This window comes from Mastigoproctus giganteus, chromosome 5, assembly GCF_048544385.1.
Source record: "Mastigoproctus giganteus isolate SK-2022 chromosome 5, ASM4854438v1, whole genome shotgun sequence".
Classification (NCBI taxonomy): Eukaryota; Metazoa; Arthropoda; class Arachnida; order Uropygi; family Thelyphonidae; genus Mastigoproctus; species Mastigoproctus giganteus.
Genome location: NC_143579.1, coordinates 12,190,166 through 12,207,523, shown reverse-complemented (window position 1 = coordinate 12,207,523; position 17,358 = coordinate 12,190,166). Strand labels below are relative to the sequence as shown.

General features: G+C 37.4%; 1 protein-coding gene across 1 annotated transcript in view; it reads right to left on the bottom strand.

The window, feature by feature from the left end:
- Positions 1-10,652: 10,652 nt before the first annotated feature.
- The window catches only part of LOC150085173 (E3 ubiquitin-protein ligase RNF10), a 197,799-nt gene continuing 191,093 nt past the window's right edge, over positions 10,653-17,358 (bottom strand). Inside the window, exons 16-17 of the mRNA XM_090373063.1 lie at positions 14,273-14,483; positions 10,653-10,773 (exon numbers count right to left, since the gene is read on the bottom strand). Coding sequence (XP_090229189.1) covers positions 10,700-10,773; positions 14,273-14,483 — 285 coding nt within the window. The 3' untranslated portion in view covers positions 10,653-10,699. The remainder of the gene's footprint in view (positions 10,774-14,272; positions 14,484-17,358) is intronic.

Sequence of the window (17,358 nt, the reverse complement as noted above, 5' to 3'; positions counted from 1 at the left end):
GAAAAAAATAGCCTGTAAAATCAAGCAAATTATAATTTAAAGAAATTAGCATTAGTAGAGGCATATGATGCAAGAAAGCAAGCTTATTCAGCATCAACCAAAAAAAAAAAAAAAAAAACACACACACTACTCCCATTTCACCCCTCCATTCGTTCGAAATACCTGTCCAGTTGAGCCTTAAATTTGTTTAGGCTATCAACTTCAACAAGTGACGGAAGTCGGTTCCACCAACCAACCACCCGCTGGCCAAAGGCAAATTTCCGCACATCTATCCGACATCCGTCCTTCCTCAATTTGAATTTATGCCCTCTGACGTAATTATTTTGAGCAAGATGAAGAATCCCATTGGCATTGAGCATGCTCAAACCATTCAAAGCCTTATACACCTCTATCAGATCACCTCGCCGGTGCCTAGTCTCCAGACGCTGTAATTTGCAAAACTTAAGCCTTTCTTCATAAGAGCAACCCTTTGTTCCATTCACTAATCTTGTTGCCCTTCTCTGTACGCATTCCAGCAGCTCTACATCCTTCTTGAAATGAGGCCTCCAGACCTGTATACAGTACTCAAGATGTGGCCTAACCATTGCCTTATACAAGGGAATAATCACCTCATCCCTGCTAGAAAAATTCCTGTATATCATTGACAAGACACCATGAGCTACTCTTGCAGCTCGTCTGCACAGCTCAGAGAACTTCATATCTGCCTGCACAATTACCCCCAGGTCCTTTTCATTCTCCACCACTGTCAGTGTAGTACGGCAGAGTTGATATGTTGCTCTGGGGTTACTGTTTCCCATATGTAGTACTTTACATTTGTCAATGTTAAACTTCATTTGCCACCTCTCAGCCCATCTGTTCAATCTTTCCAGATCCTGTTGCAGCAGCATAGCGTCAGTAGTGTCCTTAACAACCCTGCCAACCTTTGTATCATCTGCAAACTTGGACATTAAACTTGATATCCCATCATCAATATCATTCATAAACACTGAAAACAACAACGGACCCAACACTGAACCCTGAGGAACTCCACTAATAACATTAGTCCACGTTGAGCAGTGTCCATTGATTACCACTCTCTGTCTTCTGCCACTCAACCATCCCCTTATCCACAGCAGCAATTTGCCTCCAATGCCACACTGCTCCAATTTGTGCAGCAGTCTTCCATGTGCAACAGTATCAAAAGCCTTTCTAAGATCCAAATATATAATATCAAAGTTATTCTCTGCATCCAGTTCTTTTGTGACTACATCATAGTATCCAATCAAATTGGTCAGGCAAGACCTGCCCTTAACAAAACCATGCTGCGTCTGAGCTATAACTGAATTCTTGTCTAGATGATCCTGCAGTGCTTCTTTAACCAGTGCCTCCATTAACTTTCCAGGAACAGAAGTTAAACTAACAGGTCTATAATTACTTGTGTCAGCCTTTGATTCTCCTTTGTGAATTGGGGTTACATTTGCACATTTCCAGTCTATGGGTACCTTCCCTGAGTCCAAAGAAGCTCTCATAATTATGGCTAGGGGTTTGCTTACTTCCTTTGCTGCCTCCTTTAATATAACTGGATAGATCCCATCCACCCCAGGTGCCTTTTTTATATTTATCCTCAACAATCTCTCCTCCACTTTCCTCTCAGTTATTACAAAATCATCCAGCTCACTGCCAATGTTTACTTTACCTACATCATTCTCCTTCCTGAATAACTCCTCATGCGTGAATATAGATGCAAAATACTCGTTTAGATTGTTAGCCACCTGAGCAGGATCCTCAACTGTTGAACCATCAATATCCAGTGGACCAATCTGATTCATCCCTTTCCTTCTTGAGTTTAAATAGGTAAAGAACTCTTTTCTGTTTTTCTTTGCATCCTTTGCCAAGGATTTTTCGTAGTCTGCCTTTGCCTGCCTAATCTCCTTTGTGACTTGGTTACAGACCAACTTATATCTATCATAGGCTTCCATGTCACCCATTAATTTGTATGTATCCCATGCATTTTTCTTCTCTGCCACATGTCTCATTAGTTCATCTGACAACCATTTAGGCCTAAACCTTGAACAATATTTCTTAGTTGGTATGTAAAGCCTGGTAGCCTCCAATATTAGTTCCCTGAATGCTTCCCATTTTGAGTTTGCTGTTGGTAACATCATCAGTTGGTCCCACTGTATAGAATTTAAATACTCTCAGACCATCATAGTCGCCTTTACGAAAACAAAAACCCTTCCCTTTACCTCTGATGGTAGTTACCTCCTTGAGTAAATCCCACTTCAACACACTGTGATCACTGCCACCTAGTGGTTCATTTATCTGCAGATTCTTAATGCATGAAGAATCACTACTGATAATCAGATCAAGAGTATTGCTCCCTCTTGTTGCCTCACGAACATGCTGATGTAGAAAGCAATCATCCAATAAATCCACAAAAGCCTCCTTGCTAGAGTGCGAGTGACCAGTCCACAAATTCCAGTCAATATCTGGGAAATTAAAATCCCCCATTATAAGACTCTGATTTACTGGCCCACTCTATTTCCCTGTACAATATCTTATTATACTCATCAGAGTCATTAGGCCTATAGCACACTCCTACTCTCAATTTTGATTTCCCTATGCTTATGTCACACCAAACTGACTCGACCTGCCCTGTCCATTGATGTCGACTGGCTTCACTTCCTTGGACTTTGTGTTTCTTAACTAATAGCATAACCCCTCCTGTCCTGTCTATCCTTTCTATACACATTGTATTCCCCAAATTCCAGTTCCGCATTCCTTATATCTGTGTGACACCACGTCTCTGATATCCCAACAATATCTGCCTTTGATGTTTTGAGCAATACCTCAAATTCATCAAATTTATTTACCAAACTCCTAGCATTGGTGTACACGCAGGTATACATGCACCTGTTTCTATTCTTAGCTACCCTAACACAACCCATGTGTTTACTTGTACCGCAATGACTCCCAGCAGTCTCTGAAATATCCTGCATCTTGTTTTTCAGGCTTCTGCTCATTTCAATAGAAGCAGTGCAAGAATCACTTCCACCTCTGCCAGTGGCTACTGTTAATCTATTAGTCCTTGTATCCCCCCCAACTAGCAGTTTTCCGACCCACCTAACACTGCCTCGACAGCATCAGCAAAAATTCTTGCACCCTTTCTATTTAAGTGTATCCCATCCCTGTAGAAGCAATCTCTCCTGTTAACAAGTACAGTCCAGGCTGAAAAAAATTCTACCCCTTGAGCCTTGCACAATCCCTCCAGGGCCGAATTGATCGACAAGGCTCTCATCATATACTCCCTCCTATCGTGTCTGGGCAGAATTGCAGACACTTCCAAATTCAACCCTAATTGACGGCTTTTTTTCAACAGTGACCTGTACTTGCTAAGTAATTCCGCCGGTCTCCTACTCTTTTTTATGATTTATTTTTATTATTTATGACTTACAAATGTTAATGTTTATTCCTCATCATCGACTAAATGAACACTCGTCGATCACTTATTGTTGGGTCGGTACTTATCGGTTGCACAAGTAGCCTTCTTCAGAAATGCTTCAAGAGGCATTTGTTTCCAAGATCTCTTTTCCTCATAAATTTCATGAAATCATGCATAAGCAATTTTTAACGGCAGGCACAAATTGCAACTAACACGATATGTGCAAGTGAGATTGCAATTAAAACGATACGTGCAGAGTACCAAATTTGAAAAGAAAAGGATTGAAGAGAAGATTCTGAAAATTTATTTATGTAGATTGCAGTGAAGGAGAAACACATTTCACCATAATAAAGTAAAAACCCACACAATTCCAGCTATCGGTATTTTCGCAAACAGCAGTTGAATGAATAAATGAGGAAGATGAAAAGTTGGTTCTGTGAGTTTGAAGTTGGACAGTAAACGGCTGGTGGCGGCACGTGTTCAGACTGTTTTGAAAGAGAAAGCAGGAATTATAAAAGCCAATTCAGAAGAACAGTGCCCATAGACATATCTGTAGAAAAGGCATGCAGAAGAAACAGTACGTAGAAGGGATAGCAAGTGGAGACACACTGTTAGGGATGAGCCATTAATTAACTTAACTGCCCTCTTCTGAATGGAATCTAGAAGCCCGAGAGAGGTTTTGGAGGAACCGCCCCAGATGTGGGAACAGTATTCCATGGTAGGGTGGATTTGCGATTTGTACAGAGTGAACAGCTGTTTGGAAGAAAAGTAACGACGAGAGCCAAAGATAACCATGGGAGCAGAAGAATCCTTTTTGCGAGATATAAGACAAGACTGAGTTTTAGAAGGATTGAAATCAACTAAGTTGTCTTTGTCCCACTGGAGAATTACCTGGTGATCAACATTTAAGGAAATGGCAGTGGATATTCGAGAAGTTGAAGCTGATTGAGCAGGGCAAGGTTTCTCAAAATGGAAAACGGAATGCAACTTGCTATCATTGGCAAAACTATGGATAGGATTTCCAGTCAATGGAAGGTCATTCATATACGTGGGGGAAACACCTTGGGGACACCAGCATTAGTGGAGAAGACAGAGCCATCTACCATCACCCTCAGTGAGCGATCAGAGAGAAAACTGGATAACCAATTACAAAAATCAGTTGGCAAACCATAAGATGGAAGCTTGTTTCGAAGACCTTTATGCCAAACATGATCAAAAGCCTTTGAGATGTCAAGAGCAACTGCTTGTGTTTCACCAAACGTTTCCATTGAATTTGTCCATAAATGGGTAACAGAAGCCAGAATTATCACCAGTGGATCCATACTGGCAATCGCTGATTAGACGGAAAGTTTAAGAGTTGGCGGGTAATTGGTTTCTCCATTACTTTAGAAAGAGTAGAAGTAATTGCAATGGGATGATAACTGGATGGGAGGGATTGTTAATCCTTTTTAGGAACTGGCTAGATATGAGCAAATTTCCAAGCAGCAGGAAAAACACCTTTGGAATAAGAAAGTGAAAAAAAGGTGGCAAAGAAAAGGAGTGAGTTCAGGAACACAGGTTTTGAGAACAAGTGAAGAAATACCATCAGGTCCTGGAGCTTTCTTACCATCGAGTTTCGTCAAATCCTTCTGACATCCTTTAGACAGAAGACCACAGGAGGCGTTGAATGGAGCATGGTGGGAGGTGTTTTACCAAGATTTGGAAGAAAAATGGGATGTTAGCAGTTCAGCTTTATCCTTGGCTCAAGTGACAACAGAATCATCTGGTTTTGACAGAGGTGGGCTAATAGCTTTGGCAAGAGACCAGAATACTCAGCTACCATTAGGGCAAGTTTTCTACTCTTAAAATCTAGTTTGGACTGATTAATAACTGCTTTACAATTGTTGCAAGCTTTGGTGTAGGCAGAAAATGAAACTGAGAATCGGAAAGAAGCCAATTACGATATCCAACATTCTTCTCTTGAACAGCCTTAGTACATTTATTGGAAAACCAAGGTTTTAAAGTGGAGTGCAAAATAAAGGATTCCATTCCTACAAGAATAATTCCACTAACAATGATCTGAGCAAACGGTGACATCAGAAGTCTGGAAACAGTAATCCGACCAAGGAAAAGAAATCTCGCAAGTCATCCCATTTTGCATTCTTGTAATGCCAAACAACACTAGGTTGGGAACAGCCATGAGATAAAGGCTTCGTTGGAGAAGAGACAATCACCAAGTTGTGATCCGAGGTGCCTAAAGGACCACTCACTTTTTTTTTTTTTTTATGAAAACCCCAAACACAAAAGGTGTTTGGGGTTTTCATATAGTACTTAGTACTGTGCATGAGTTGAAGGAGAAGTATGGGGGGAGGGGATGCCGGAAACTTTGCTCTAGAGACTAAACATGGGTTTCACCACTTCAAGCCTCCAATAAGCAAAGTGGTGGTATTTCACCAGTTGATGAAAGTCATCTACCACTTCAACTGTGTACTTAGAAGGGTTGTTTGTGAGAAAAAGATCAAGCATGTTGGCTGTATGGTTAGGACTGTCTGATATTCTTGTAGGTAAATGAACAATCTGTGCAAGGTCATTAGTAATTGCAAAATTACTAATGACCATCTGTCGGTGGTCATTAGTAATTTTTACCACCGACAGGTGGTCATTACCATCTGGGTTGGTGTGACTAGAAAATAGAAGCCAGTTGGAGTTGCAAACATTAAAATCACCAAGGAACATTACCTCACTGTTAGGAAAGTTGGACTGGAGAAAGTCAAGTTGCAAAGAGAGGAAATTAAAGAGCTCCAAGTGATTACTGGAGTTGGGAGAACGGTAGAGACAACAGATAAATTTGACATGATGAGGTAAGGAGATTTTAAGCCAGAGAAGATCGAAAATCGGAGATTCCAAATTACCAAGTCTCTGTCGGGGAATATCGGAACAGATGTATGCACAAGTACCAACTTCGAGGCGAAAAGAATTGCACAGTGAATAATTTGGGCAACTGAGATGTACAGTAGTTGAATCAACCACTAACTGAGATTCTATCAGAAAAAGTACATGGGGTTTGGCAGACTGCAAGTGGAAAAGGACATCGTTGAGATTAGAATTGAGACCACATATATTTGTGAAATGAACTCGGAAGTTATTGTTTTATGGTTGCGACCTCCAGAAATGTGCTTTAGAGAAATATCACAAAGGCGTTCAAAATTGATTCTTATAACGGAATGTATATAACCTCAGGGGCTCATATCTGGTGAGTATGGGCTTGGCACACCCAGGGTCCTGAGCTGGATATCATCATTCTTCTCTTTTTTGGTGATTCCCTCCTACTTTTCTCTCTCTCTCTCTCAGGGTACTCAAATTTTTTTTGGCTAGTGCAGCATAACCCTCAGGCTTCCTTTCACCATATGGCTAATAATAAAGGCCTCCGTTGCCAAGTGGTCAGGAGTGGGAGTGCAGTAGCACACGCTCTTTGAATAGACCACGGTTCAAGCCCCTGACTGCTAAATACGGTCAATCTGCCAACCCGCACTGAACCAGCGTGGCAGATTATGGTCCATTTCTCTCAGCATGAATTGTTGAGGAGGCTTCCATCCTGCAGTGGGTTGATAATGGCTGCAGTTTTTTTTTTTATGATAACGATGAAAATGTAGGGCATTTTAATGATTTGAATTGGTAACTAATAACAATTTACATTATAAAAAATAACCTTTTATAGAATAGCTTAGTTATATAGCAAAAATTTCAACTTCTGAGGTCTTGGAACAAATAACCAAAAAACGATGTGTTATTGGGTTCACATTACGATATTTTCATGATACAGTGGTTTCTCTAGAAATGATTAATATCGTAAAGTGGGGTGCACTGTGTTTTTTATAACTACAAGCTTGGTTTGAAATGCAGGAATTAGGAATGCTTGACATTCATTTTTTGTAATTAATGTTCATAATTCCTAATCTGTTGAAATACTTAAAAAAAAAAAAAAAACTCAAAGCGGGGAATTGCCTGTATTGAGAAACACCAAGAGTGGAAGTGCTTTCCAGAAAAATCCGATTGTAGTAATAATTTGTGTAGAGAGGTTTCCTTTAAGCATTGTAGAATAAAATAATATATTCTGTCCAACAGCCTTACTATATGTCAAAAAGTTTGAGTATGAAGGTTAGTTTATGATTTGTTTTTAATTAGCCTAAATGCAGAGCAACAAGATACTATGTAGAGATCCATTTAAAGGCCTTTCCCTGCACATTTTCAATTTCTACAGAAGATATTTCTTTATACTTCTAACTTAGCAATGGATAAGATACACAGGGAAATTAACCATTCATCACTGATCTTTTTCTAGATGATCTTAACTATGTATCATTAGTGATTGTTAAGGCAACTTGTATCCTGGACTCTTTCTTTGCTTGCTTCCTGCTTTGTATAGTTATGGCACAAAGTTGTTTGTATTGTATGTTTGACTGTGATGAATTTTTCTGAAATGTATTCCATGTTTTGGTATTCTTTTTTGGCTTCTGTGCATTTAGTTGTTTTAACAATGTCATTTACATGTAATATAATTTTTTTTTTTATATAGTTAACTTCCAAAAACTTCTTGCTCCCTGTGAATTCTTCAGAATTACTTTTTTGTTTGCATTATGCAAATTACTGGAAAATGATCACTCTTACATGAAGTATACCCACAAAAAATGAAAACTTTAACCAAATTTAGGTTCTCTCTTCAATCCAACTTATTTCAGCACCTTTTGGTGCCCTGTTAGGTAATGCTAAGGAAACCTCATTTCCAAAATCTTGCAGGGTGGTACCAACAGAATAAAACATATCCTTGTATACACCACATATGTATACCTATGCTGACGTTACCCTGGATGCCCCGGAAGTAGCACAACTTAGCCCAACTATGTTGCTACTGTTGAAAATAATGCTGAAACTTATTCAGAGAAATATTTTTAGGGCCTGCATCATATTTCTTTTGAATGCTGTCAATTTAAATCTACGGCCCTTCAAAGCAGTTGTTTTTGGAAAAACTAGAAAACGTAGTGGGACAAATTCAGAGAATTATCTGAATGGTCTGAATTCACGATTTTTTGGCAAGAAAGTGCTTAATATTGTCATGAGAAAGGATATTATCATGGCAGAAGAGCTATGTGTTATGTTAATGCATTTCCTGGCAGTTGCACAGTTTAATTCCCAAATAACAATGTTGGTTTACCATTTGACCTCTTGAGATGAACTCAAAGTTAAAAACACCTTGGGAATCACAGAAACAAATCAGCACTATCTTCTTTTGTTCTCTCAACATGCATGTTTTTTCACTGCCTTGTTTAATGCTTTAAATGTTTTGTTGCCCATAATACGTTATCTAAACAACTATTTCCACTGACTCTTTCTTGTACAAATCCTTTATCGAAATTTCTCTGTCCATATTTAATCCCACTGCCATCTTTTGTAAGTTAAAACTCCTATCTGACCAAACCAAAGTCTGCACTTTTTCCAGGTTTCCACTAGTTCTGAATCTTTCACATCTCCTGATCTTTAAAATACTACAATATTCATTACTGCATTCCCAAAAATACTGATAAGACTCCAGGGTTTCACTTGCACTTCTGGTTGACTGCACAAAATGATATTGGTTTGTTGATCTAACCAGTAATCACCTATTTCCATGAAAAAAAAATTGAGAAACACTTTTACTATCAATACGACTGCTTAGCAAGATTTTTGTTATATAGTTGCAGCTAAAGCAAGCAGACTTGTGAGAATATGTCTGTCTTGTGTCAAAATACTGAGACACCTACAGCTAAACTGTAAAGGCATTATGGGAAATTTGCCATACCTCACATAAAAGTGAACTGATTTGCTGTTGGTCATTGCTCTAGTGCTTTGGTGCTTAAGATGAATATAATATAAATTGTGAGAACAAATGATCCTTAGTTCTAATCCTAGCTGCAGATACAATAAGTATACCAATCCTTAGTTCAGTTATTATTTATATAGCTTGCAGTGATTGGCAATATCTGTTATTCTGCTAATAGCACATCACAAGATTTCAAGGGTCGGGTGGGGAGATACGTTCTCCTTGAGGCATCAAAAAGTGCTAAAAAAAAACACAGGTGGAAGAAGTAACCAGGTTAAGGTGCAAGCTTTTTTTTTTTTTTTTTTTGAAAAGTGAATAATTTAAACTGTACCGAAAGCTTACAGTATGGCCTTATAAGAACTTTGTCTAAGGTTCTAGTTACTTAAACTTCCAAGTAAAATAAATTTTATAGATGGAGGAATTTTTTTATATATGCTTAAGCCATCATTTCTTTACAAATCAAAAAATGTTTCCAATTTGTAAATAGTTGTCAATATGGATATGATGATATGCAATACGATGCCAGAAAATGGCTTTCCAGCATGTATATATATATCTGGCTCCTGCCATTCCTGGAAGTCAGGTGTAATTTTATGTTCAGAATGGAAGCTAGGGAGGTGCATTGTGGTACTAACATTAAATATATTATGGAGTATACATAACAGGTTATTGAATGAAGAACTCATTTAAAACTATTAATTTATCTAATTCTTATATAGCACACACAACATTGTTAGTGGTTGCAATAGCCAACCAATATGCTGAACCGAATATTCTGCAGCACTTTGTATACGTTACATGTTATCATTTTGTTTTTCACAAATTCAAAAATGTACTCAATTAGTGCTGATTTCATATACTAGTGTAAAATATGTTGGTCCTATGTCGATTTTACTTCACAAAAGTGCAAACAAATGCAGTATTGAACTTGCTTAATTCTAATGATTTTCTATGGTGGGTTTATGTAAAGAATTTTATATACATATGGAGTGCTATTTCATTCACTGAAAACAAGAGCTGCAATAACTTTATTTCAGTTTTCAGTGTGATTTTACAGTTCAATATATATATATTTTTTTATGTCTATTACAAAGGAACATTTACCGTTAAGTTTTAATATATAAACAAAGACAAACTTAACAACATTTTTAAATTGAATATGAAAAGAAAAAGAAAATCACATTAACTTTCAGAATCTGTTTACATTAAATGGAAGATATCCTGTCTGATATTGTACAAGTCCAGAAAACCTAATAGACCAGATTTATTTAAAAAAAAAAAAAAAAAAAAGTAGTTACATACTTTACATATAAATATACAATGCATTTCAAGCAACAAAAGATGTTGTGAATATATATTTAAAAAAAAAAAAAAAAAAACTGATATTCTGACCAGGGTATCCAGCATGGAAGAGAATTACAGAAACAAGACTGTCAGCATTATTATTTGCAACGGTTCATAGAAGTAGTAAAAAGCACCTTTTGGGTCTTCTTCTTTTTAGATCTGCCATTTCCACCTAAAATTAACAAACAATGTTATTTACTGTTTATGTGCTGCGCAAAAAATTAACAAAGCCATCCTAAATCAGGGGTTCTCAAATGGTAACATGTTTAAGTAAAGATCTTGTGTTGTTGCTTAGATATAATGATGTTTTTTATTATTTATTCTGTATGTACAGAGTAAGATAACATCCATATATACACTGGTGTGCAAAACTTAAGGACCAACACTATTTCTAAAGGTTACAACCACAAAATCTTTACTTAAGGTACTCTTTACTGATGAGGGTAGATTCAGTCTCAGCAGCAATTCTGAACGTCAGCTAATCTGGCGAGAGGTTGGCACACTGTATCACCCCATAAACATCACCGAAAGGGATTGATGTGGCAGTCGAGATGTTCTTGTCTGGGGAGGCATTATCTTGGATGGACGTACACAACTCCAGATACTGGAAGGCAGTACTGTAACTGGTGCACGCTACTGTACTGAGGTAATCCTTCCCCATATGCGTCTGTTCCGAGGTGCCATTGGCCCCGAGTTTGTGTTTATGGATGATAATGCCACACCCCATCGCACTGCAGCTGTTGATATGCTTATGGAAAGTGAGGCTATTGTTAGTATGGATTGGCCTGCCTATTCCACCGATCTGAATCCCATCAAACACATATGGGACGCTCTGAAGACGCCTAGCGGCACATCCACACCCACCAGAAAATGTTCACCAGCTGAAGATGGCGCTGACAGAAGAATGGACGATGTTACCGCAAGAACTTATCAACAACACTGTTCTAAGTATGGACAGGCAATGCAAAGTCTACATAGACATTAGGGGGTGGCTATATCTCCTACTGAGGACCACCTCTTCCCTTTGTTCCATCTTTGGCAGTGATGCATCTGTATCATGGCAGCCAGTGCTATATTGCCATTTTTGAATAAAGTCCCTATGTACCATTTTGTTTCCGTTGTTGTTTCCTTCATTTCTGTACCTCATGAGGTTCCTTTGGTATGCTTTTCCCATATCCAGGCCACTCCTATGAGAAGCTACAGGTGAAAACCGACTTGTTTTTAAATTTTGCACACCAGTATATTAAAGTCTCAGTGTCTGGCCATCTAACAAAGTTGTATTGTTGTTTACCTGAATATTTCAAGTTCAATAGGAATAACCACGGAAATGGTTAATAGAAATTCAAGGAAGTTAACTAATCACAGTAAAGAATCATCTTTCAAAAGATGAATTGATTCTTACATTAATTACCCTGAAATGTAGTCCATTCCTTTAAATTTTTCACATTTTAAAGGAATGGAATTTTTCACAATATTGAGTCAAGCAGAGAATATCATCATATATAAATAGAGCCTGTTTGTAAATAAAACTTGAATTTCAATATTGATTAACTGACAAACTTGGCTGGATACGTGCTAGTACTGTATAACTATCTCCCATCAATTTTATTTTTTCATTATTAGTAGGACCATGTTACAGTTTAAATGAAAAGTTGTTAGTCTATTTTTTACTTTTTTTAAAGTTTGGTTATGTAGTAAAATAGTATGTTAGTTTAGTAATTTTTGTAGAAGAATAAGAGAAATTTACCTCAATATGATATGTTTTTTTTTTTTGGTTTTTTTTTTTTTTTTAGGAGCATTAGCAACTAAGGCCATATTGCTCCGGGGATATGCGGTGGTCATTCCCTGACCTTTCCGCAAACTCCATATTTGGTGGTGACAGGCTCGAACCCCGGTCTAATCAAGAAGCGTGTGCTATGCACTGCTGCTCCTTCCCACCTGGCTACGGAGGCGCAATATGATATGTAGAACACTTCCATATGATACTCTCCAGAAATTAAAACGAATAAAAGATTAATGCAAAATGATTACAGTAAAAAAAATCAATTGAAAATAATTCAAAAATTAATTTAAAAATTCAGAAAACAATTGAAAATAATTCAAAAATTAATTTTAAAAGTTTAACATAAATTTTGAAAAACGATTTTCCTTCCTGAAGCTGACAGCTTTTCGACTGTATGCCCTGATCACAGGAATGGAAATGACGGAGTATGCGAGCTTGAATTTTAGAGAGATTATTTGTCTTTGCGCATGCACGAAGAACACCACAAATCAGAGATTAGATGGATGTGGATGCCAAATATTAATAGAATTCTCGTGTAATTTAATTTTGATGGTTTCTGCAATTAATTATGTTGGACCTAAGTATTTTGGCCTTGTTAAATAAAAATGTACAGTTTTCATTAATGGTAAGAGAGTTATGCTGCTGAGTGAGAAGCACGAACTGAGGACGTGCTGTTTTACTCAAACATTCAGCAGAAATCGCATCGATCCTTGGTAAGAAGAGTCTCAATCACTGCAAGAAATGTTGTATACCAAGTCATTTATTTGTGTCGCAAAAGAGGAAAGGACTGAGCGATTATTCAATATTGTGTAATTTCTGTATTGGTCTGGCCACAATCTTAAATTCGGTATCTTTAAAAAATCTGTTTTAAGCTGCTTGTGCCGCTGTTCAATGCATGGGACAGAAATAAAGTATTTTTTGATGTTACTATTGTTGATTGGTGTAGTTTTTTGTATCATATCCTTAGCTTGTACTCTAATTCAGTTTATTGTAGCAAAGGGGTAACCCCTGTTTAAGAATCTGCTGGTTAATATCTGTATTTTTGAGTCTAAAGCAGATTCTGTCGTCAAATATTTATAGGCATTGAGAAACTTGTTAAACTTATTAAACGGATTTTAAGAGAAATAAGCTTTTGCTAAAAATTTTAATGAGTACACAGACAGTACTCTCAGCTTTAGCAATAAACTATATAACTGAAAGTAGCTCATTTATTTCAAAATATCACAACCAATGTGCACAGACTATTCATTCTTAATATGTTGTAGAAGCAACTGATCAGGGGAAGATTATGTCCTTGCATTCTGCCTACTGTTTTACTGAAGTTTTTAATTAATTGTCTGTTTATACATGAGTGATCACTGTTCCTTACAGGTTCATTGCACAATGGATATGCAATCAATGTAAGGTGTCCTAAAGGACAACAAAATCAGGCTTGAAGCACTTTTGGCCACTAAGCCCCCTTGTTCATTTCAATGAATCTTAGCATGTTTCAAGATCCAACAAAATACTATAAGCTGATCACATGTATGAAGTTGCACTAACTATCAAAATGCAACTTCATACAGCTTGTAGATGTTGCATTAACTATCAAAAGGATTTACAGAGGATTTACAAAAGGATAACAGAGGATTTACACCAAAAATAGCACTGACAATACTAAATCAATATACATTATGTTTGGATATATTACTAATATATATTTTCCAGGGTTAGTAAGGTAGCATACAACAGATGGAAACAAAAATACTCTCATCAGTATAAATTTGGTTTGGACCATGCAGTAAATACATTATTAAGCACGATCAACTCATACGTCGGCTTATATCTTTCAAAAGGTAAACTAAAAATTAACTCAAAATTAAATGTGTTTAAATTTTAAAATAGTTACCTGTTGGCTCAACACATTGGATAGCATTTTCCAGTACAGTCTGAACTGAATCACTAAAAGACTGGTGAAATTCAGGGACAGGATTATAATCATCAACATACAAATCATCATGTTTTGAATCACTGGGTTCTTTCTGTAGACACTTTATTACTTTAATTTCATTCTCTAATGAAGACCGATAAGAAAGCCGGGTTCTACCCTCACGAAGCATCTAAAAATTATTTGATAAAAAAACTGAGTAAAAATGCACAACAGTACAAAGAATTAGAAGCAATCAGAATGAATTCTTAAATATGATTTTGCTATTTATTAAAATCAAGTATGAGCACTGCTATAAAAAGAAAGCCAGTCTGAGACTGAAAAGTATGGATAGTTCAAGGCTGACCTAAATTTATTTTTTTTTAACAGAAGGTATAAGCACCAGAAAACAAAAAACACTTTGTGGCAGATGGTGGAAATACTGCACTCAGCTCTTGACCACGTCCCTCCACATATATACATTAGAAGCAGTACAATACGGTGACAGATTCTGTCACTCTAAGTAAAGAACATCACTGTATCATCAAATTTATTAAAAGAGAAAGTAAAACCAGTTTAAATTCTCTGCAGGTTAAGTGCACAATATAAAAGACTCCCCCATTATAATTAAGTGTTTACAAATCACAAGTTTTTCAACGGCTGTGAAGTTGCTAATTTACTGCATCTTCACATGCAGTTGAACATTCACTGCAAAAAGTGTGCATAAGTGTTGGAAGTGTAAAGGCAATTATTTATGGACGCTCACTATTCAAGAAAGTGAGTGCATGGCAGATCCCAAAGACGATGAAGTCTGACCAGAAGGTACAATGTGCTATTTCTGCTGAATTGGCAACCAGTTTGAACTAGTGGAAAATGCATTTGATACAGATACGCTACTTCACTCCTAGATCAAAGGGGTCCAGTATTGAATGGAACAGCCACCCAAAAAATTCAAGGTAGCATTCAGCCTTGAATGCTACCTTGAATTTCACGGAAGATCACAGTGACTGTGTTTTTGATTTACACAATTTAAGTTTTTTTTGCATGACAGAATAAGAAACCATGTATCTCTAGAAAAATAATTTAATTGTGGCCCTTAGAAGTTCAAAACCTAGGTTTAAAAGTGATTTTATCCAAAGAAATTCAAATTTTGCATTAAATTTATTATAACTTTTCTTGTAATGTACTGATCACTGTTCATTGATGTTTGTATAAAAACATAAAAACACGTGCTGCCACCAGCCAACATCCATTTACTGTCCATCTTCAAACTCACAGAACCAACTTTTCATCTTCCTTGTTTATTCATTAAACTGCCATGGAACAACCTTCCTTCATACATATTTCCTGAAAATTACAGTCTACAGAAGTTCAAGTCCAATGTCAAAAAATATCTTCTTTCGTCTTCTCAACCTCCAGCCCAAGCATGGTACTAAGTACTATAGGTTCTAATACCTCTTGTTTGGTGTTTACGTTAAAAAAAAAAAAAAAATGCATAATATACGAGGGGCATTCAAAAAATAATTTAGACCTGCCACCATCTCTTGGTATAATTGCACGGAACAGAGTTCATATCGTGCACCCCCTGGTATGTGAGTTTCGTTGACGTAGCAGTAACAGTTGTGTAGGAGCAAACATTCATAATGGCACGTCAGCTAGAATGTTACTCCAAATCATCATGTTTTGCGTACCTCCAACTTGGAGGTACGCAAAACATGGAGGTACGCCAAACAGTACGATTTTTGTGGGCAAAATGACTGAATTGTTCTCAGATTCATCATGAAATAACGGCAGTGTATGGGGAAAATGCAATGCTACGTGGTGCCAGCAGTTTGAAAGTGGTCGCACAGAACTGACAGATGCTGATCGAAAAGGAAGGCCATCAACGTTGACCACTGCAGACAATGTGATGCAGGTTGATAAATGATTCACAATAATTGAAAACTGGCAGTCGCAGAAATGGCAAATGAATTGGATATTTCGATAGGCAGTGTTCATTCCATTGTCAGTAAACATCTTGACTATCGCAAATTGTGTGCACGATGGGTTCCTTGTTCACTGACAGACGAACACAAAGGTCAATGGTTTTTGTCTTCTCTAGCCTTCCTTCAACACTAATCTGTGGAAGGCCATGACTTCTTACGTCACATCATCATTGGCAATACACCATTTCACTCCAGAAACAAAGAGTGTCTATGGAATGGAGACAACATCACCTGTGTGGAAGAAATTCAAAGTTGCACCATCAGCAGGAAAGGTCATGGCCACTGTGTTTTTCGACTATGAAGGAGTTGTTTACACGGAATTTATGGCAAAAGGCACAACAATTAATGCTGCCTCGTACTGCCAAATATTACAGTCTTTGCGAACAGTCATGAAAAACAAGAGGCCTGGAAAGTTAAGCAAAGGTGTTCTTCTCATTCAGGACAATGCCATGCCACACAATGCATGCACATCACAACACTTGCTCCACGGTTTTGGATGGAAGGTATGGCAACATCCGCCGCACAGTCCTGATCTTTCGCCTTGTGACTATCACATCTTTGACAAGCTGAAAGAACATCTAGGGATCAATGATTTGCAAAAGATGAGCAGGTGCAAACAGCAGTTCGACAGTGGCTGAACCAAGGAGTGGATTTCTATCACCAGGGAATCGAACGTTTAGTCACACATTCTGAAAAGTGATTACACCAACTCGGTGACTACGTGGAAAAGTAGTGCAAGGTATGTGCTTTCTAATGCATAATGTTACATACCTCAATAAATGTCTGTTGGGCTACAATGGTCAAGTGTTTAAAGGGGTGGAAAGTTTGTGGAACAAATTTGCTTTACTGAATTGATCCAAAAAACCCCACATATAACCCCTTGATAAAACACAATAGCCATAGTCAGAAGGAATAAGCATGCCAGTTAATGCAGCAACAGATTCCATTTGCTTCTTCTACTCCTTCAAAATTTAAAGGTAGATTACATTTGGATTTTGTGCAAATTACAATTCTTAATTTAATACTGGCATCTAAAGTCAAAAGGCTTCTTGGAGCAGTGCATGAATTACAGATAGGATTAAA